General features: G+C 37.1%; 1 protein-coding gene across 1 annotated transcript; it reads left to right on the top strand.

Moving 5' to 3' along the window:
* Nucleotides 1–10,069: 10,069 nt before the first annotated feature.
* Nucleotides 10,070–11,162, top strand: LOC103422527 (chitinase 2-like). The gene has a single exon (XM_008360596.3). It carries the CDS (start codon nucleotides 10,099–10,101, stop codon nucleotides 11,008–11,010), a length of 912 nt encoding a protein of 303 aa, XP_008358818.3. The 5' UTR covers nucleotides 10,070–10,098; the 3' UTR covers nucleotides 11,011–11,162.
* The last annotated feature ends 11,920 nt before the right edge of the window (nucleotides 11,163–23,082 follow it).

Raw genomic sequence — 23,082 nt, 5'->3', positions numbered from 1 at the left:
CAATTGAAGATGACGAAAAGGAAGACAAAGTGGGTATGTCTGTACGTGTATGGTGGCAAAGTTGCCCCACGTGATAAAGAGTGATGTGTGGAGGCACATGGTGTTGGTGCCAAATACATTCCTCGCGACTTAAAAAAAAAAAAAAATAGAAATAAAAACAAATAAACTTTTGAAAAATGTAGGAGCGTTTTGAACGAGGGGTTTCGTTTTTCAATTTCGTTAATAAAACATCTGTTTCTTTTAATAATTTAATTAATGTTGTGGTCTATTTTTATCTGACAGAGAGACTAGGGCTGACGGCAGAGAGAGAGAGGAGAGAGATGTGTGTTTGTAGAATTGTAGGGGAATGTGTGTGTTGTTATCCCTCCTACATTGTGCCTTTATTTATAGTAGTAAAGGGAGAGAAGATATTCCTTCTCCTCCAAGTAATACAAGTTGTAATAGGAAAGGATAATTAGAATCAAATCTAATCTAGGATTTACACAATCATACTTATTCTAGGAATGTTTACAACATTCCCCCTTGAGTGTGCAAATACTTAAGATAGATTCAGCATCATGCAGAAGTTGAGGAAGTCGACTCGTCGGTACTGATTCCAAGGAACAACGCTTATTCTCAATGAGGTAGGAACTTGCATAAGTAGTAAGTCTCACTAAAAAACCCTAAGGCTATGGCAAAAACCCAAGTAGGGACAAAATCCATAGTCTAAGGAAAAATGCGTGAGAAATGCAAAGTCAAAAGAAACGTCTACAGGACGTCATCAGGGATATGACCAACCCAAGGTGGGTGCCTCATTAAAACCTAGTTAGGTAGCAAAAACCCAGTGGGAAAAATGCTCCTAATCGTAGGGAAAAAGAGTACATTAAGATCAAGCAAGTATCCAGAAGATACTCCCCCTTAGTTTGACATAATTCCAAAGAGAAATAGCAAAGTTACAACTCAGAAAGTTTACGCATACCAATTCCATGAACAAGCTTCTGAAACGTCGCATTCGGTAGTGATTTGGTGAAGAGGTCAGCCAAATTGTCTTGTGATCGGATTTGCGTGACTTCAATCTTCTGATGCTCTTGCTGTTGATGTGTAAAGAAGAACTTTGGCGCAATATGCTTGGTGTTGTCTCCTTTGATGTAACCCTTCTTGAGCTGTTCGATGCAAGCTGCGTTGTCTTCAAAAATCGTCGTCGGGGCATTAACGGCGGGATGAAGATCACAGGAGCTTCGAATATGGCCCATTACTGCTCTCAACCAATAGCATTTCCGAGTTGCTTCATGTAAGGCGAGAATTTCAGCATGGTTAGACGAAGTGGCAACTAAGGTCTGTTTAGTTAACCTCCAAGATATTGCGGTGCCTCCAACGGTAAAGACATAACTCGTTTGAGAACACGCCTTGTGCGGATCAGATAAGTATCCAGCGTCGGCATAACCAACAAGGCGAGAATCAACCCGATGAGCATAGGGTGCAGCATCACTTGAGGATTCGTAGGGATAGAATAAGCCCAAATCCGTAGTACCCTTAAGGTAACGGAAGATGTCTTTCACGCCAGTCCAATGTCTGCGTGTTGGTGCATTGCTGTATCTTGCCAAAAGATTAACAGCGAAGGAGATGTCGGGTCTAGTGCATTGAGCTAAGTACAATAAAGCGTATATCGCACTTAGATAAGGAACTTCAGGCTCCAAAATCTCTTCATCATCCTCCTTCGGACGGAAGGGATCTCGCTTTGCATCTAGCGTACGAACGACCATAGGAGTACTCGAAGACTTCGCTTTATCCTCATTAAAACGGCGTAACACCTTCTGGGTGTAGTTCGATTGATGTACTAAGATTCCATCCGAACAATGCTCTATCTCGAGACCGAGACAGTATCGAGTCTTTCCTAGATCTTTCATCTCAAATTCCGACTTCAGGTGTGAAGCAGTTCTCGCGAGCTCTTCAGGAGTTCCGATGAGATTCATGTCATCGACATATACTGCAACAATCGCAAATCTGGAATGTGACTTCTTAATGAACACACAAGGGCATAATTCGTTGTTCACATATCCCTGACTAGTCAAATACTCACTCAGACAGTTATACCACATTCTTCCGGATTGTTTCAAACCGGGGTTTGGAAATATTTGAACCAGTCAATGTAAGTCCTTCGGGAACTTTCATATAAATTTTTGTATCAAGATCCCCATAGAGATACGCGGTTACTACGTCCATCAGCTGCATATCCAGTTTTTCGGAAACTACCAAACTGATAAGGTATCGAAAAGTAATCACATCCATAACGGGTGAGTAAGTTTCGTCATAGTCAATCCCGGGGCGTTGTGAGAAACCTTGTGCTACAAGACGAGCTTTGTAACGCACAATTTCGTTCTTCTCATTACGCTTCTGAACGAAAACCCACTTAGCCAACGGGCTTCACATGTGGAGGAGTAGGAACTACAAGTCCAAACACCTTACGTTTCGCAAGTGAATCAAGTTCAACTTGGATTGCTTGTTTCCAGTTTGACCAATCAGCTCTACGTCGACATTCATCAACAGAACGCGGTTCAATGTCATCGCTCAACATGATCTCAGTAGCTACTGCAAATGCTAATGCATCGTCGACAATCATCTCATTTCTACGCCACACATCATCTAAGCTAGCATAATAGATCGAAATCTCACGATTCTCGGGAGGAGGATTTGTCTCTTCAAAGACGATTCCATAATCTAGAATTTCCTCATGAGTTGGGTAAAATGAGTAAGCGATAGTCAGATTCACGGTAGGCTCTTCAGGACCTTGTGCCATGGTTTTCCTCTTCCGGGGGTGTGAATCCTTTGAACCAAGGGGTCTGCCACGCTTTTGTGTAGGGGCAGATAATTGGCTAGCCGCTAATGTACGTGGATCACCAGAATTGGCGTCCCGGGCTTCCAGGAGGGTAGTCCGTCGTACATTTGGTACATCTATCTTTGCAGGCGTATTCGCAGCTGGAATATGTGATCTTGTCACGCGCGCTAGATTGGTGAAAGCATCTGGCATGCTCTGAGCTATGCTCTGGAGATTTAATATGCGCTACACTTCAACTTCAGACTGAGTGGTGCGGGGATCTAAATGAGACAAAGTGGGAGTCGTCCACGATAATTCGCATCGTTCTTTAGGAACGTTGACGTTCTTATCTCCCCCTAACAGCGGGAAAACTGTCTCATAGAAGTGACAATCCGCGAAACGAGCGGTAAACAGATCGCCTGTCAAAGGTTCTAAGTAACGAATAATCGAAGGAGAATCATATCCGACATAGATTCCCATCCTTCGCTGAGGCCCCATTTTTGTACGTAAGGGCGGCGAAATCGGCACATAGACCGCACAACCAAAAACGCGCAGATGCGATATGTCGGGTTTGCATCCGGTGACCAACTGAAGGGCACTAAATGGTTGTGTCGCAACAAGCCTCAGGCGGACCAACTTTGCTGCGTCCAATATTGCATGGCCCCAAGCAGCGATTAGGAGCTTGGTACGTATGACCAACGATCGAGCAATCATTTGTAAACGCTTAATGAAAGCCTCTGCCAGGCCGTTCTGGGTGTGAACATGGGGTACAGGATGTTCAACTTCAACCCCAATCGACATGCAATAGTCATCAAAAGTTGTAGATGTGAATTCTCCAGCATTATCCAATCGAATAGATTTGATCGGATAATCAGGATGGTGAGCCCTGAGCTTGATAACCTGAGCCAACAGTTTGGAAAATGCAGCGTTCCTTGTGGACAACAAGCACACGTGTGACCAACGTGTAGATGAGTCAACCAAAACCATAAAATATCTAAATGGTCCGCATGGAGGTTGAATCTGTCCACAAATGTCCCCCTGAATCCGTTGTATAAAAATGGGAGGATTCGAACGAATCTTGTCATAAGAAGATTTAGTAATAAGCTTTCCCATAGAACATGTTTGACATGTGATTTCATGAATCGAACCTAAGCTTCGGGTTAGTGGATGCTCGTGTGAAGTTTTGAGGATACGGCGCATTGCTATTCGTCCAGGATGTCCCAAACGATCATGCCAAAGTGTAATTTCGTGCGCGGTCCCTGTGGTAGGGCTGGCCACATAGTGGCATTCGATGGGGCGTATGGTCGTAGTATACAGACCACTCGGGTTACGCTCCATCTTCTCTAGAATACGCTTATGGCCATATTCGTAGGAAGTTACGCACAGAAATTCAACTCCGTTTTATACGTGGGTTTCAGCGTGGTAATTGTTATCTCTAATGTCCTTGAAACTTAGTAACGTTCTTCCGGAACGTGGAAAATAGAGTGCCTCAGCAATGGTCAAGATTGTACCATTGGACAACATTATACGTGCCTTACCGTATCATTCTATCAGGTTGGATGGGCCTGAGAGGGTTGTCAAAGGTGCATTCTTAGGTACGAAGTTAGTGAAATAGATGCGTTCACGCAAAACAGTATGCGTGGTTGCACTATCTGCCAGACAACTAACTTTCCCACTAGTCATACCTAGAATGAAAAATTAATTTGAAATTGTCACATGCATAAAAGTTTATAAAAACAATTATCAATTCAAAATAATTTCATTTATTCAAGGATTAAAACTGAATATCCAAAATAAATCGCCAACTAATAATCCAAAACATAAAGGAAAATTGTTCAAAATCAACCAAAAACAAGGTGGGGTGCGGCCACTAGGTGGAATTCGGCCCCAATTGTCTTATTTTAACTGAAAAATAAGTCTATGTCTAAGATTCTAATCTTCCATAGGAGTGGTATCCTCCTGAAAATCAGAAACCTCCATCTTTGTAGTCTCTGGTTCGTCCACTTGCATGAAGTTTGATTCAAACTTCTTACGACGAGAATGATATTCATCTACAACCTTCTTGGGAGCACGGCAAATACAGGACCAATGGTCCTTTAAACCACAACGATAGCACATATTGTCATTCATTGTGGCAGGTGTTTTGCCCTTATTCTTGAAGTTCGGGGCCTTGGGAGCGAGGTTTGGGCGCTTCTGGGCTTTGTTTCCTCCCTTGGATGAGCCTTGACTCTGTTGACCTTGGTGGGATGGCTTCTGGCCGCCCTTACCACGCCTCTTTTAGCGTTTTGGGTGTTGATTAGTGCTATAATGTGCTTCAGGCACAGCAGTAGCCCCAGTAGGTCGAGCTTGATGATTCTTCATCAGCAGCTGGTTCTGCTTTTCAGCAAGAAGTAAAACAGAGATCAAATTCGAGAACTTAGTGAACTTCTGAGCTCTATATTGTTGCTGCAGGACAATATTAGAAGCAGAGAATGTCAAGTAGGTATTCTCCAGGAGATCCTTTTCAGTCAAAGTTTCATTGCAAAACTTGAGAAGTGATCGGATTCGACAAACTTCATAATTATATTCATTCACAGACTTAAAGTCTTGGAAGCGCAAGTGCTGCTAGTCGTGTCTTGCTTCAGGCAAGAATATGTCCTTTTAGTGATCGAAACGATCAGCCAAAGCGACCCATAATGCACGTGGATCCTCCTCAGCAAGGTACTCAGTTTGCAGAGCGTCATGAATATGTCTTCGGATGAAGATCATAGCAGTGACTTTTTCAGCTTTGCCAACAGGTTTATATGTTGCTTCTTCAATAGCAGGACGCAAGTTCTTTGCAGTGAGGTGGAGCTTCACATCTTGAACCCACTTGAGGTAGTTCCTTCCAGAGACCTCCAAAGCGGTGAAGTCGAGTTTGTTCAAATTCGACATGTTCCTATCACAAATAGATGGACAAGATGTGGTTAGTGTCATGGAGAAAAATCAATCCATTCACATAGGAGTAGAACATACAGGTTCTAATAGACATGTATTGGTTTAATTTTGCATGAAAAACTTCGGGTTTTCATGGGTGATATGTTTTAAGAGAAAACTTCAGGTTTTCAAACAAGGCATGTTTATAAGAAACTTCGGGTTTCAAAGTAATTATGAACTTCAGGTTCATATATTCCTGCAGGCAAACGCAAATATATATGCAAACAAATATGCAACAAGTATATGCAAGAAATATAACTTTTAGGTGTATAATTATAATTGAATGAATTTATTTGGACTTCGGGCCAAATTAAGATGTGGGGAAAATATGAAAACCCAAATTATTTAAAAAAAATTAAATAATAAAATCTCGGGGGCCTAAAGTATGGGCAAAGCCCACGGGTGGCTCATGGGTGAGCTGCAGGCTCACGGGGTGGGCTGCATTAACCAAACTCAGAAAAAAAAAAATTTCTCTCGGGCCGCTTCAGGCTGGCCCAAAAAAAAAAGTCTTTTTTTTCCTTTTTTTTTCGTATGGGCCGAGGAACAGGAGCCTACTAGGGCTCGAGTTTGAGGCAAAATAAACGTCCCAGCCGTAGCTGGGTGTGTGCACCGGGGAAGAACACCGGAAATTGTGGACGGCGTCGTGTCAAACGGTCGGCGTCGTGTCAAACGGTCGGCGTCGGGACAAGGGTGCTTAATGGGTTGCCAAAACAAACCTTAAAATAAGAATGGAGATTTGAAAAAAAATCTCGACATTCGTAGTGAAATCCTAGAGTTTCGAATAGGATTTTCGACAAAATCCCGACGAGATTCAAGTGAATCTCGGCTCAATTTTCGACATGGGACGACTTCAGGTCGTTAGGGACATGAAACAAAGGTTCAGGGTAGTGGCTGCAGGCCACGCCGTGGTGGGAGACACCATGAAAGGTGTCGGGATTCTGGGTTTTCTGGGTAGGAAAAGAGCTGCATGCCCTCGGCTTGGGGGTTTCGATGCAGGCTTCAGGCCTAGCTAAGGAGAAAGGCTGGGCCATCGCAAGCTGCGGGCCTAGTGGCTTGCGGCCTTGCAATATGCAAAGGCCTGGGTTCGAAAGAACCCTAATTTTTTCCGATTCCAATTTTTTTCAATTTTTATCAATTAGATGCATATATAATTCAATGAATCACATATTTACTTTGATGCATATGCAAATAATAGTTTCAATGCATGTACATATGTAAGATTCAATTCATGAAAAATATCAAATTCACATAATTGTAGCAATTTTGGTGATGAAGCATACACAATTTATGTAGAATCTAAAATACGTTAAACGTAAAGTTGGGTCATGCATCATGGTGAATGTTCATGCTATCAGGGCTTGCAAAATATCGAGTTAAAAACCGTTGTTTGGAAAGAACATGATTGCGTGATGATATAGATGAACTGGTTTGATGCAGAAAAAAAAATCTCCAACGTCAGATTCCTAAGCGCAGCGGTAGGAGCGTGTTGATAACGTGTTGTGGTCTATTTTTATCTGACAGAGAGACTAGGGCCGGCGGCAGAGAGAGAGAGAGGAGAGAGATGTGTGTTTGTAGAATTGTAGAGGAATGTGTGTGTTGTTATCCCTCCTACATTGTGCCTTTATTTATAGTAGTAAAGGGAGAGAAGATATTCCTTCTCCTCCAAGTAATACAAGTTGTAATAGGAAAGGATAACTAGAATCAAATCTAATCTAGGATTTACACAATCATACTTATTCTAGGAATGTTTACAACAATTAAGTATATTTTCTACAATTTTTTTAGGAGTACGTTTGATTATACTGGTACGTTGGTTTACCTCTAATATGAGTACATTTAATTTTGTCGTACATTTGGATTTCTAATACATTTTGCTTCTTGGCACATTTAAAATCCAAACGTACAAAAAATCGGTACATTTATTTTCAAATACACCATAAGTCTTAAATACATTTTTTTATATAATTATACGTAAAATTTTAACAAATTAAAGCAAACCTAAGACCTGTCGTTTACAAGTAAAAAATAATATCACCAGATCGTAGTACTAAGTGGCAGTGATAATGAGCAAGTAGTTAAATTAATATTTTTAATAAAGCCACAAATTTAAAATTCCTAAATTGTAGATTTTTTTATTAGGTAGGAAATTAGTTGTTAGCTAGCTTAAGTGAATATATATATATATATATATATATATATATATATATTAAATAAATAGAAAATTGCTAAGTTGACAATTGATCAAAGCATCTTAATCAAATTTTGTAAAGTAATATATGTTTAGTCTATACAAGTAGGAAAAAAATGTAAGAAATTCTAATTACTCCAAAAATGTAAAATGCTTAGGTTTTTTTATGTGTAATAAGTCATTTTGCTCTAGTGATAAAATAAGTTTTGAATACGTCCTTATAATATTTGGTAATTATAACGAGATATATTTGTACATGCATCAAACTGTAATTTACGATGAATGAGAAATTGTATAACCCTAAAAATTATTGTAGTCGCTCCCATTTTCCTAACTTGATCCTCCCTCTTCAAAGCTCCCAAGTCCCAAGTAGAAGTTGTTGTGCGTACGATTATTTGTCATTGTTTGCATTATAGAATTAAAGGAGCTTTCATGAAAAGAGTTTGAACTAAGTTTATTTTAATAAAAAAATCATGCTATAACTTTATTTAATTAAAAAGATTTAAATTTTAATGAAAAACTCTTAAATTTTAATAAAAAGGACAAAAGAACCTAAATGTTAATGAAAAAGACATAATTTTAATAAAAATGACAAAAAATCAGACGCACGGACTCACGGTACACTGTTTATGAAATTTAGTACACTATTTATGAAACTTATAACATGTTCATGAAACTTACGATACTGTTTATGAAATTTACTACATTGTTTATAAAACTTAACGGTACTACATTGTTTATAAAATTTAACGGTGCTACACTATTTAGGAATTCTACAATGTGAGAAAGGTTTGGTGCAAGAGGCAGTCTCTATCATTCAAGGCCTCTGTAATAAACAAAACTGCCCCAGTTACGGGTTCTACAAAAACGTAATCTCAAGCTTGTGTCGCAAAGGAAACACGTTTCTTTCGTTTCAGATATTGTATGAAATGACCAAGCACGGTTTCACTCCAGATTCTTATACATATTCATCTCAAATCAAAGTGTTGTGTTTGGAGGGTGTGCTTGATGAGGCAATGGAGATTTTCAAGGTAATGGAAGAAAACAACCTTAGGCCTGATACCGACAATTTCAATGCGAATGGTGGAGATGATGTCTTAAAGACAATATAGGGATGCGAATGATGGGGTCCATCTCTTCAGATCAATCTGACGAGTAGGAAGATCATCATCGTCGTCGTCACGGTGGCAGATCACGTATTGACACAGATGTATGGAAATTGCAGGCTTTGTTGATCTTCAACTTCATTTGCTTGAATCAATAGGACTTTAAGGTCCGTTTGGATGTTCGAAAATTGGAGATTGAAACAAAGTTGAATTTTGAGAGATTTGAAGAGAGATGGACCTTTGATTGGAAAAAGATTACTGACTGATGGTTTGCAAAAATCCTTCCTCATATTGTTCTTCTCTGTAAGTGGTGGACCACGTATTGACAAAGGTGCAAGGCTTGCACGCGCTTTTGTTTAGTATTTTTTTAATTTTTTTCTTTCTTTTGTCCTTATGATTAAATAAAGTTAGTGGATGGTTTTTGATTAAAACTCAAAGTTTTAAAACCATTTTTATTAGTTTTCCTTAGAATTAAGGGAACTTTAACGAAAAGCTCTCGGTAATACTCTTTTCATTAGTTTTCCTTATAATTAATTGGTTGGTGCAACTCTGGTTAGTGATTTTTTAATTGACTTGTAGAATGACGCCATGGAATTACTTACTTTCAACATTTGTTACTTCAAACCTTATCAAATGATGTCACTAAATATATAAGCCATAAATATGAAATTTTTCAATGTGTTGGGAACACAATTTGGTACACTAAGTGTAATAATACAATAAGTTGTAAACTTGAAAAAAAATTCAACCAAATGTATTATTACACTTAATCTACCATACTTATGAATACAAAACTATAAATATTATACTGATATACACAATCTAGATGACTACCACAATTTTGTCTTTTGCAATTCCGCCGAGACAGAGCTCAACACAAAAACACAACTACTGCAACGGCACTGCACACGCTGCCTGATTAATCATCCGGTTTAATTTCCACATAATCCGTCTCACATTGAGTAATTAATGCACTATAAAACTGGAACATAACAAGATTCAATGTCACTCATCGCCACACACAAAACATCTAGCACTACTCTTCACTATTAACAATGGCAGTTCCAAAGCTTAAGCTCGTCATCGCCCTTTTCTTCCTTCAAACCCTCCTCACATCCCATACCCAAGCCGGTCCGGCAAACTCCGATCTCTTTCGAGAATACATAGGAGCCGAATTCAACAACGTCAAGTTTTCGGATGTCCCCATAAACCCTAATGTCGAACTCCACTTCATCCTCTCCTTTGCCATAGACTATGACCCCTCAGGCTCCTCTCCCACCAACGGCAAATTCAATGTCTTTTGGGACTCCGACAACCTTAGCCCTTCCCAAGTTTCCTCCATAAAAAACCAACATTCTAACGTTAAAGTGGCCTTGAGCTTAGGAGGAGACAGTGTCGGCAGTGGCTCTGCCTACTTCAACCCTTCCTCGATTGATTCCTGGGTTTCAAATGCTGTTTCTTCACTCACAAGCATCATCCAGCAGTACAACTTGGACGGAATCGACATTGATTACGAGCACTTTCAAGCGGACCCCGATACATTTTCCGAGTGCATTGGAAGGCTTATAACAACCCTAAAGAATAATGGAGTCATCTCATTTGCTTCCATTGCTCCGTTTGATGATGATCAAGTTCAGAGCCACTACTTGGCCTTGTGGAAGAGCTATGGCCATTTGATTGACTATGTCAACTTCCAATTTTATGCATACGATCAGGGCACCACGGTGTCTCAGTTCATCAATTATTTCAACACTCAGAGCTCCAATTACAACGGCGGACAGGTCTTGGCAAGCTTTATCAGTGACGGGAGCGGCGGATTGTCCCCGGAGAACGGTTTTTTTAAAGCCTGCCATAGGCTCAAGAGTGAGGGCAAACTTGGTGGTATCTTTGTTTGGTCTGCTGATGATTCCATGAAACTTGGTTTCCGCTACGAAAAGCAATCGCAAGCTCTCTTGGCCAATAACTAGTACTATATATCGTTAGATCGATCTTATGTTTGCGTTGTATATGAGTGTGATTAAGAAGTAGGCTCTGGAATCGGATTCCAGAGTATTATGTTACTACTTATTATATACTGTACTATGTACTAGAGTTTATTTTACACATATTTCACGTTGTCTTTGTTGAATCCCACATCATCCATATTAAAAGATAAGTAATAGTTTAAATATCCTAACTCCACTCTAACTAACACCGAAGCTTTTTGTGATAAAACCCCACAACTTACGGATTGTGCAGGTGGTAATTACCAAGTTGAGAACAATATCAGTGTTGTTGGAAATGGGCCATAAGGCCTGTCTCTCTAATAATTCTACATGGTATCAAAGACAGGGAGCTGGCTCGTACTGTACTACCAAGTTGGGGACAATATCGGTGTTGTTGGAAGTGGGCCGTAAGGCCCGTCTCTCTAATAATTTTACATGGTATCAGAGACAAAGAGTTGACCCGTACTGTACCACCACATGATGGGTGGGCCCCCTTGGCCCCACACAATGATGGTGGATCCCTTGGCCCCATGTGTAGGGTGAGTCCCCTTGGCTCCACTTTTGAGCCGTTTTCGAGCCAAACTACAACGAGGTAGCTATTATGGGTCGAATTTGGTTATGAAACGATTGAGTTACGAAGCTTTGAAAATTGTCCAAACTTCCAGCCAAGAGCTTCGGGACACTTAACGGAATGACCAAAATGATGGATGGTGAACAATCTTAGGGACCACTTTTATCGATTTGAAATGTTAGGGATCAAAGTGATGAGTTATGCAAATCTTAGGGATCATTTTGGCTATTTAGCCTAATTTAAATATCCTAACTCCACTCTAACTAACATTGCGGCCTTTTGTGATAAAACCTCACACCTGACGGATTGTGCAGGTGGTAATTATCAAGTTAGAGACAATATCGGTATTGTTGGAAGTGGGGCGTATGGTCCGTCTCTCTAATAATTCTACAGTCTTATATATGTCAGAGAGCTACATTTTATAAAAATTTGCTTGTTTTCAATGAGAGAATTTTTAGTGTGCCTGAAACATGGAGCTGTACACCATATGTTATATATAAGTGGAGGAAAATTTCGGACACATTGAAAATTTTCGTTTTCAACATGTGGATTTCTTGTTTTACATGCTAACTACTCTAGCATTGGCCTTTAAACTTTAATTACATAATTCAACTTTCTTCTTTTCATGTACTCTCACATCAAGATGGACTTTGAATCCGCAATACTCAAACCTACGTTTTTTGTTTTATCCAACGAGTGGGAGATATGAACAAAATAAAGAGTAAATGTCACTGGATCAAATGATATCAATGTTTGTTCGGCATTTTATCTGGTGGAACAAAATGAGAGATATTGTTTGACAGAAGGTGTAAGCCAAGTGAACATGGGAATCAAGCTCAAACGCAGCTTTTCAAGTGTGGTGATACCAACCCGAAAGAACAAATTTAAAGCAGCTTTTCAAATTTGTTATAAACTTTTATCTGTATATATTTTCATCGGTCTAAGACGTACGCAGTGGGGCAAAATACATTTCATTGCTCTAAAACCCCACAATACAAATTTATTTGATCTATATTTTGTAGGGTAGGGCTCCTTCTTGGCTTGATTAGTCAATAATCTTCAAGTTTTCGTGCTTCCATGTGTAGAAGTACTCGATATATTTTGTCATGGCACTCTAACTAATTGAAACACAATTTGGGGTTTGATGATGGAAAGCATACATGGTTGGACCTTTTTATATATTTATTTATTCGTGGAGAGTTAAAGATGTCCTTTACTAGCTATTGAGCTTTGAGAAGACTAACCTGAGTATTAACTACTTTTTTTTTTCATTATAAACAAGTGTAGTAATGAGAATTGAACTCCAAGGTCTCGTTCTATAGAGATGATTAACTTGGATATGACTATTCACTATATCCAAGTATTTTAAAAGGGAGAAATAGATGACAATTTTCTTGTTTTGTCTAAGTTGAAGATTACTCGTGGAAGAAGTTGTCTCTTTTAATCCTACCATTTTTGCAAGGACTAGTAGGGAAGTCTTGGTAGCCTTCAACTTGGACAAAACATGAAAGTTTCTCATCCGTTTCTTCCTTCAAATGCCTTAATGTAGTTAATAGTCAAACAAAGCATGCTTCTAATGGGCTTACCTCATTATGAATCCCCAAAGATATAACCGAACTAACTGACATTATGGTTCAGTTTTGACCAATACCATCATTTGAAATTGATCAAATTAAATCATTGTGGTTCAATTCATTTAAGCCTATTGCAACACATAAATAAAAATGCGTTCAACATTTCAAGAGTTTTACTCTTCTAAATATCCTCACATTTCACACAATCCAATTTGATCAAAATAATGTTTTTTGGAACATAAAAATTCATCCAGTCAAATAGAACTGAGTTTCAGTTAAATGAAATCTCATGCTAGCAAACGATTTATTATTTACAACCTCACATAAACATTAAGTACATATAAATATTATAATGCTCATTACAACTTATAATATGTTGAGACTTATAATATACGTATGGTAAGACCTCTAAATAATCTATAATATATATGTTGACATGTGTAAATTAAATCAACTAATAATTAAAGGATACATGATCGGTTTGGTTTGGTTTGTTTCAGTTGGTTTTCAAAAATATTAAAACCGAACCAAACTAAATGAAAAATAAATATCTCAAATTTGTTTTAATTAAATTGTTTTACTTTAATTTTTTCCTTGGTTGAAACCAAACGCAACCGATCAATACGATTTGAGACGATCCATTTGGTTCGGTCGGCTTGATGTCTACACCTAAAGACAACGACCTAGTAATTGGCTGTTTCTATTTGCTATGTTACTACCAAACCCTATTATTCTCATACACTGATTAACATTTGATCACCATATATTTTTTATCCAACAATAGTCTACTATAAATGAATTAAGTTACTATACTATATGTCATCTTTATCTATTTGAGTTGGACTGAGATTTCTCAATCATAAACAAAGAGAAATACATAGTACTACTTGATCTTACCAAACTTAAACCCAACAGTTCTTTTCCTCTTCACTAAAGAGATACAAACATCTTTTTAACACAATTCAACAAATTGAAAATTGAAGATTTGATGTAGAATATCTTATCATACTCGAAGCTCCTTACAAGGGGTTTCGCTAATATGGTGAATGTTGAACCCTTCGACTGGCCTTTGGTTTAACAATGGAAACCTCTCCAAATCATAGTGAAAGTGGTTTTCATTTGATGGGCAAAAAGACCTGACCAACTATATTAAGAAAAGTAATCTGCGAGTTGACCTTTGCTCTTCAATTTTCAAGGCCAAGAAAGTCCTCAACACTAATCCAACGTAGCCGATCATTACTTGGACACATAGATCGACTTGGTTGTTGTTCCTCTTGCATGAAAAGGACCATAATGCATGCCTTATCCTAACGTTCTCTTTCTTTTGTCGTAATGATCAACTGTGCCACTAAACCTCTGAAGACTTTTGAGTGAAGTGTAAACATAATTGACGTTGATGTGGAAACTCGACGCGGTATAAGTAGTTAAAAGTGCTATTCTTGTTTAGAAGTATGATTAATTTTTGCCAACTATATCAATCTCAGCAGTCTCAGTGTTGATCATTGCTCAAATGTGTTCGTAAGTTTAGGGTTTAAAGAACTCTCGACATAGTCATGTTGAAGAATAAGGATCTCACGTCCAGCATATGATTGCTATATGGAAGTTTCTATCCCTAATATCTTTGAGGCATTTTGTAATCAAATTCAACACTTAATAATAGATGATTAAGTTAAGATAGTATCGATGATGTTGGGTATTGAACCATGCTAGTCCTAAAAAGTCTATCAGACTCATCCATTTCAAGTCATTATATCGACTTGGTTGTTGTTCCTCTGGACCATAATGCATGCTTTATCCTAACTTCTCTTTCTCTTATGGTAATGGCCAACTGTGCCACCAAACCTCTGAAGACTTTTTAGTGAAGTGTTAATATAATTGACGTTGATGTGGAAACTCGACGCGGCTTAAGTAGTTAAAAGTGCTATTCTTGTTAGAAGTGTGACTGATTTTTGCCAGCTAGGTCAACTATATCAATCTCTCAGCCTCAGTGTTGATCATTGCTCAAATGTGTTTGTAAGTTTAGGGTTTAAAGAATGGAGTTTTAACGAAAAACCCACGGTACTGTTCACTTTAACGAAAAACCACATTTTTACACTAAAAAGTCAAACCTGATACTATTCACTTTACCCTTTATTTTGTCCTTATCGTTAAACTCAAAGTTTTCAAGTCATTTTCATTAGTTTTCCTTTTAACGAATTGTTGAAGAATAGATCTTGCATCGGTTGTATGATAATATAATAAACAATTAATATAAGAGAGTTTTCATCTCTAATATTACCGAGAACTTTTGTGAAAAAATCTAACACATATGGTAATATATAGGTTGTTAAGTCCAGACAATACCGATGATGTTGATGGTGGCACATGTTAAGCCTAAAAGTTTATCATGGTACCAAAGCAAGCTATTCTCTAGACGTCTTGGGCTCGAATTTGTCTCCTTAAGTTGGGGTTTCGAAAAGCTATGCTAGTTCTAGCTTAAGGATATTGAATGACTAGGCATTTAGAAAGTTGCGTTGGCTCTAGAGAATGAATGTTGACCGGATCTCGAAAAGTTGCGTTAGCTCCGGTGTACAAACTTGACTATTTCTCCACATGGGAATGAATTAAATATTGAAACATTTTCGTAAAAGAGTTTCACAAAGACTCTCATTTTTTCGTCAATTTTTTTTTTCTTTTGTTATTATTAGATGGCTCAAACATTTTCAGTTTGGCTAATATTCAAAAATAAGAATCAAATATATAAATTGTTTTGGAATGAATTCATATGTTGCAAGAATAATCTATGAATGAAGAGTTAAAAGTAAATAGTTTAGATCATTGTAAAGAACGCATAATATGTTTCAAAACAAGTTTTTCACCCAAAAAATAAAAAAGAAATCCATTTCCTTATGATGAGGCGTTATTATACCATATATTTTACCCTAATCTTAGTATTAATTTATTGATTATTTTGGTAGAATTTTGATACTTTGTTATGTATTTACAATATAGGACATTCAACTTCCTCTAGAGCAAAAAGTGATCAAATAGATGAATTTTGGAGTGATTCCAATTGGAGGATGTTCATGTGCCTTTCAAGATGATTGTATCAAAATTCCATATTTTCTACTTAGCCGTTTGACCGTGGCGATGAAATAAAGGCCCAGAGTGCAGCTTTCCCAGATTGACGTTTCTAGATGTTTTGGGTATTTTGGAGGTCAATATGGTATATTTTGAGGAAGATTCATTCTGAGGATTTGTAGTGGACGTCTTCAGCTTTCAATGGGACCAAATCGGAGTTGATTTGATCGGTCAAAAGTCTTCTTTTCTGAGAACTCCGAATTCTAGTTCAAATAGGAAACCTTTTATTTTCTATTTTATTATGTTTCCAGGTTTTATTCTAAGACCTTTTACTAGGAGGATTTTAATTAGAGTAGTATAAATAAGGTTTTTTAGCCATTAGGGTTGGAGAGAAGAAAGGGTTGGGGGGGGGGGGGAGAACGTACGCATTTTGCCTTTAGAGAGCTTTTGGATACAAATTTATTTTCAAGGTGTTTTCTCTCCATATTTTTAATAATATTGTTTTTTATGATTATTTATAACTAGTTTCGTTTGCTAGGGCAAAGCCACTAACCTTAGCAAGAATATGTAGTTTCTTTTCAATCTGCTTATGATATTATGCATGCAAGTTTTGAATTATTAATCACTGTGCTTTAAACTATCTAATTGTCTTGATGATTGGCCACCATTAGTATATTTAGAAATGTAATTTGATGCAATTTTGGCTTAGGGTTCTCCCTGAAATTGGCACTGGCTTCTTGTGGTTAATATGTGTAACTTCTTAGGATGGACAACACGTCTTAAGGGTTATATGGTTTTTCAAAAGGATTTCACAAAACTTAATGAGTTTTGCATGTTCACATTCAATCTGGACGTCACAGACGGGTTGCATATTAGATATACATTCTATGTTGAAGGTTCCAAGTAGGATATACTTTAGGAAAACCTAATCCTCAAAATATGCATGTGTAATTCATAAGTAATTGGGAGAATTGCTTAGAATTGTTAAGGTGACGACGGAACCCTAGTGCTCAAATTTATTTTTAAAACTATTTTCTTTTGGTTTTCTTTACTTTCTCAATTTATTTAATTGTTTTTAATTAAATTCGTTTTTAATATTTTAGGTCATTGAATCACCTTCTTCTAAACTCTGTTTTCAAATAATTAATTAAGCTTTGATTTTAATATAAATTATTCATTCAATCACTATGGAAAACGACCTTACTTGAGCTGCTATACTACGGCGCCGTTGCCGGGGATCGAACCCGGGTCACCCGCATGACAGGCAGGAATACTTACCACTATCTAGGAATAACCCAATTGGTTTTACAGTGAAACCTCAACTTTTTATGGTACAATTAGGAAAAACTAACCTAACCAGCTATTTTGGTTTGATTTAAATACTTTCTGAACTGAACATGTTCTAGTTCAATTTGGATTCGATACTTGTCTTCTGACGGTTCTGCTTCCAACCGAACTGAACACTTCGGCTCTGATATAAAATCAACATTTATTTTCCAAAAACCCTAGCTGTATCATTAAAGCAATCATGAGAGCTTCATTGACTAACCAAAATAATAACTCCCAAAAAAAATAAAACGACTAACCAAAATAAAGCGTAATATATCTGCAAGCCTACCAAAACCCTCACTATTATTATCCGACTTATGAATGTCAATGAAAATTGACAGAATGTCGTTCATTTTATTTTTTTAATGAACAATACTCTTTTATTAGTAATTCATAAAAAATTGTATTAAACGGATAATTTATTTTTTAAACACATAAACATTTATTAGACAAATAACCTCATTAAAATTAGCTAGTAATTGCAATGGAGAATCCCTTTACTTGAGGCTGATAACAATCACATGGTCTCAGAATCACTCGTGCTAGTGGGGAAACTGTTCTAATTTCTTGTTGACCCCATTGGATCACAAACCCACAACAAGCTACCTAATTTCGTTATCTAGAAGAAACCCCACCTGCATGTTCCAAAGGTCCACCACATGAATAAGAGCACAATTGCCTACTAGGTTATAGGCATGCATTATTTCGCTCTCATAGCCTAGCAGAACTTGGATACTGAAGATTCTTTTCTTTTCTTTTCTTTGCAAGTATATTCGAAATAAAAGGTGAAAAAAAAAAATAGAAAGCCAGAAGAAAATAATAGAAAAATTAGCAAGTCAATTAGCAACTTTGGTTTCTTAGAGTATAGATTTTGATATATTATTAGGGTTTTTTTTAGTAGAATGAAGACTATGATCGCTTTCATGTTTGTTGCAAGGTTTTAAGATTGCTTTCGTGAAATTTGTGTCAGTATTAGGTTTATTGATACAGTTCTTGTAATTTCACCATGTTATATCTGAGTCTGCGTGCGGCTTTAATATAAGTGCGATGCATTGTGTTATGATGAGTCTCACCCGATTGGTATCAAGGTCCCGCAAGAGTACTCGAAGAAAAACATCAAGATCCCTCTCATGTATTACAAATACATAATGCAAATTAATACCTGCAAACGTACGCCATTTATTATAATTTTTTTTTTAAGGTTTTAGCAGTATAAATAAAATTCGAGGCCATGCATGCAGTTCTCACATAATATTTGAGGCCAGCATGCATGCTTCTATGGAAATTGAAGTATTACCTAGACACACACACGCACACACACACATAGATACAATTTGAGTATTGCACGGACTATATATATTATGCATATAAGCAAGTAATAATGGGAAAAAGGAAAATAAATCAGCGACATATGGGACAAGTACATCATGCAAGTTGGTAGAATAGTTCGATCCAATTGGCTTGGAATGGCTTCAACCTAGTTATTGACCAACCGAGGAACGAAACGTCTTGTTGTATAAGCCCTGCCCTGGCCAGTTGGTTACTTTGTGAACTGTGTATAGAGAAAAAGGACCTTGGATGCAATTGATTTGTTGTGACTCAGTTTTCTGAATAATAGATACTCCTTTTTGAAGTGATATGGATGATTCTCATGGACCTACGTTTCATTATATAGAAGATGCTAAAGAGGTCCCCTCTCTCTCGTATGGTCAATGTACATCTAAATTGATTACCTTGGGAAAGTTTTCAAAGTTTACATCATCATAAGAGATTTAAGTCAAGCATGCAATATCTCTGTTCCCTAGATTTCAAGAACATTGATCGGAGACAGAAATTTTAGTAAACTCATGCCAATTAAGCTTAGTGGTGATTAGGAATTACTGATTAGTTATGAAAGAATATGGTGGTGGTCTAGATCGATAATACTAAGTTTGGTATTAAGTTACACCAGAAATCTATTCAGAGAATGTCCTTTTCCTTATGCGAATAAAGTTAGACCTGTAGAACATAACTGGTTCATGCAGATCAAAACACCATAAGAAACAAACTTGTGAAGTCATCCTTGACGGCACAGTGAAGACGAACAGCAGCAAGAACTCGAGCTAGGGCTTCTGTACACTCACCACCACTGTATAACTTGAACCTATCCTCAGTATTTATACTGACTTAACACTAATGAACCTTCCAATAATGATATCATTAGGATTCTTCGCAGTCAAGGATTTGATCCACCTAATCTCATTCCAAATATGATAGAATCAGGAGCCCTTATTCTCCAAGGAAAACCGGAATATTAACTGTACTTGAGGTATAAGCTATAACTATTAACTAAACCCTAACCTTACTTATACTCCACGGAAATCCTTAGTAACTGTCTAAACCTATTAGCCGTTGGAGGGTCTAAGTCCAACAAGACTAAGAAGACTGAAGGAAGTTGAAGGGGTTCAGTTTGTTAGAGTGAGAGAATTCAACTAAAAAACAATTGGTAATAGGTGAAGAGGTCAGACAAGCACTTAATTTAGAATTTATCACCAACATGAAATATTCTCGTTTGTTTCAAAATCAAACTGCCCTTTGAACTATTTCAAAGTAAAGTCAAGTTGATATATATACTCTGATGTTAATTGTTAGTCTTGGCATTATTCGTGTCGCAAAGTGCATTTAATTTTAAGGCCTAGCATTTAATTTTTTTTAAACCAAACTTCAAATAATACTGATTTCTCTAAAGCATGCTTTTGAAAAATTTCTTCTTCTGCACATTTTAATTATGTAATATTTGACAGTCACGTAATTTTCAAACTTCAAAAGTATTTACAAAAGCACTTCCGATAGGAGTAGAGAAATGCGTTCACTGCAGAACATTGAAATAAATTTCTACTTTCAGTGGCAGGCACGAGGGATCCAAGTGAAAAAAAAATCAGGTATATTTGTAATATGTTTTTCCAATAGTGATTATTTACAAGGAAGACAATGATACTTCGATGATCATAGTTAACAGGATCTTAACTATATATGAGATATCCTTCCTAGCTAACAAGAGGGTTGGTGCTTATGGGCTTGTTTGTAAGTGCTTTTAAAATGACTGAAAATGCTTTTGGTATATATTTTTGGAACCAATACTTAGTAAAAATACAAGTGAACCCTAGAAAAGCACTTAAAAGTTTTTCTTGGAAGAGGTAGAAAGCATTTCAAGTGTTTTTGGAACCCAATTTTTTTTTTATTTAAAAACACTTTCAATCATTTCAAAAGCACTTCAAAAAGAACCCTATGTTTTTAGAATATAACTAGCTATGGATCATAGCATTTTCCTGTCATAAAATCCTAATACAATGTTTTGTTTCCAAAATTTCCACTATACTTCAATATTCATATGATTGGGAGTACTTTATGCTCCTCACATGGAGCTAGATGTGTTAAATAACTCTCTCACTCTGTAGCTCTCATGTGGATCCAAGTAGTGGTGGGGTTATTTATTTGTTGTCAAATGCAAGTTGGGTAAAGATTTTCTAGATTTCTCACAGGAAATGTCTTGGACTAAACAGGGAGGGGAGTATATGTGTGTGTGTGTGTGTATTTAGGACCAGTTTGAAAAAGTTCTGCCCAACTCTTGCCTTGCTACTTGCTTGCTACTACACTGTTTGACCGAATGTTCCAATTGGTTCATGCATTCACAAATTCATGAGAAAATATTGCAAAATATTTTTTCAAAGGCCTTGTCTCCAAAGTTCAGGTCAAGAAATATAATTAAAAGTACGGACCTCTAAAGTGAATATTATCTTTAGCCAAAAATATCATAAATATACAAAGGCTTTTTAGTTAAAATGATCCCTGAGATTGAAAATCAATAGAAATGGTCCCTGAGATTGTCCACCATCCATTATTTTGGTCATTCCATTAAAAACTCTGTTAAGTGTCCTGGAGATCTTGACAGGAAGTTTAGGCAATTTTCAAAACTTCATAACTCAATCGTTTCTTAACCAAATTCGACCCATAATATATCAAAATAAAGATAAGAAAGTGTAGAACAAGATTATACCTATTTGAAAGCCCAATGGTTGCTGGAGATGGCCAAAAAATAGCCTGAAAGGTGACTGGTCCGTAGGAAAACTGGAAAACTGGCCGGAAACTAGATAAACTTTAAACGTTCATAACTTCTTCAATACTTAACGGAATCGAGTGATTCAAAAATGAAAATCATACTTCTCAACGAGATGAAGAGCTTGGTACCTTTCTAGATGGCTAGTTAGCCGTGGTTTGGCCGGAAAATGGTTCGAAAGTGGCTAACTTGAGACCAAGACAACCACTTTCGAGCCTTTTTCTGGCCAAACCACGTCGATTTAGCCATCAAGAAAGTTACCATTCTCTTTGTCTCATCGAGAAGTATGATTTTTATATTTGAATCACTCGATTTCATTGAGTATTTAAGAAGTTATGAATGTTTAAAATTTACCCAGTTTCCGGCGAGTTTTCCAATTTTCCCGTCGATCAGTCACCTTTCAGGCTATTTTCTGGCTATCTACGGCAACCATTGGGCTTCCAAATAGATATAATCTTGTTCTACACTTTCCTATCTTCATTTTGATATATTATGAGTCAAATTTGGTTAAGAAACGATAGAGTTACAAAGTTTTGAAAATTGCCCAAACTTTCAGCCAAGAGCTCCGGGACACTTAACGGAGTTTTTAACGGAATGACCAAAATAATGGATGGTGGACAATCTCAGAGACCATTTCTATTGATTTTCAATCTCAGGGACCAAAGTAATGTGTTTTGCAAATCTCATGGATCATTTCGGCTAAAAAGCCATATACAAATGTGGGGGAGAGAGAGAGAGAGAGAGAGAGAGAGAGAGAGAGAGAGAGAGAGAGAGAGAGAGAGAGAGAGAGAGAGAGAGAGAGAGAGTCAAATGTAGACTAGAAAAATTGATAGCAACCTGGATAAAATTGGCAGACCATCTGTATCGACGATTGACAGATATATAGAGAGAAGGCAGGTGAAAGTTTTTGACAGCTAAAATGTAATTAAGTGATCATTATTGCATGCTATATGGTGCTTGTCCTTTTAATTCCTGTATGTTTAGAAGTCTTGACAAGTAAGTATCCAACACAACCAGGCCAACAACCTAAAAATATCTAGCCAAGCAATTGAGTAACTAAGCACATCATACATATCCGCTATTAATAATTGGATGGCAATAAATCAATACCAAAACATTGGTAGGAAGTAGATTGATGAGTCGATATTGTTTTATATTTTTACCGTAAGTTTAGTTATAATTTATTTATCATTTTGAGAGAATTTTGATAAATTTGCTTTATATTTCAATTGCAAGACATGTAAATCTACTTTGGCCAAAAAGCGATAAACTGAAGGAACTTTGGAGTAATTCTAGTTGGAGTGGATTTGTGTGTCTCTCAAAATAATTGTATCAAAATTTCAGACTTTATCTCCAAGCCATTTGATTATGGTGAATTAAAGAAGGCTGACTCTGCAGTGCTGCCAGTTTGGCGTCTTGGGCTA

The sequence above is a fragment of the Malus domestica genome, chromosome 03 (genome assembly GCF_042453785.1).
Source record: "Malus domestica chromosome 03, GDT2T_hap1".
Taxonomy (NCBI): Eukaryota; Viridiplantae; Streptophyta; class Magnoliopsida; order Rosales; family Rosaceae; genus Malus; species Malus domestica.
The sequence above is the reverse complement of the archived record's forward strand: the minus strand, read 5'-3'. Positions and strand labels throughout refer to the sequence as shown.

Excerpts from the sequence above, each read along its gene's own strand:
- LOC103422527 (XM_008360596.3), top strand. The coding sequence starts at position 10,099 with ATGGCAGTTCCAAAGCTTAAGCTCGTCATCGCCCTTTTCTTCCTTCAA.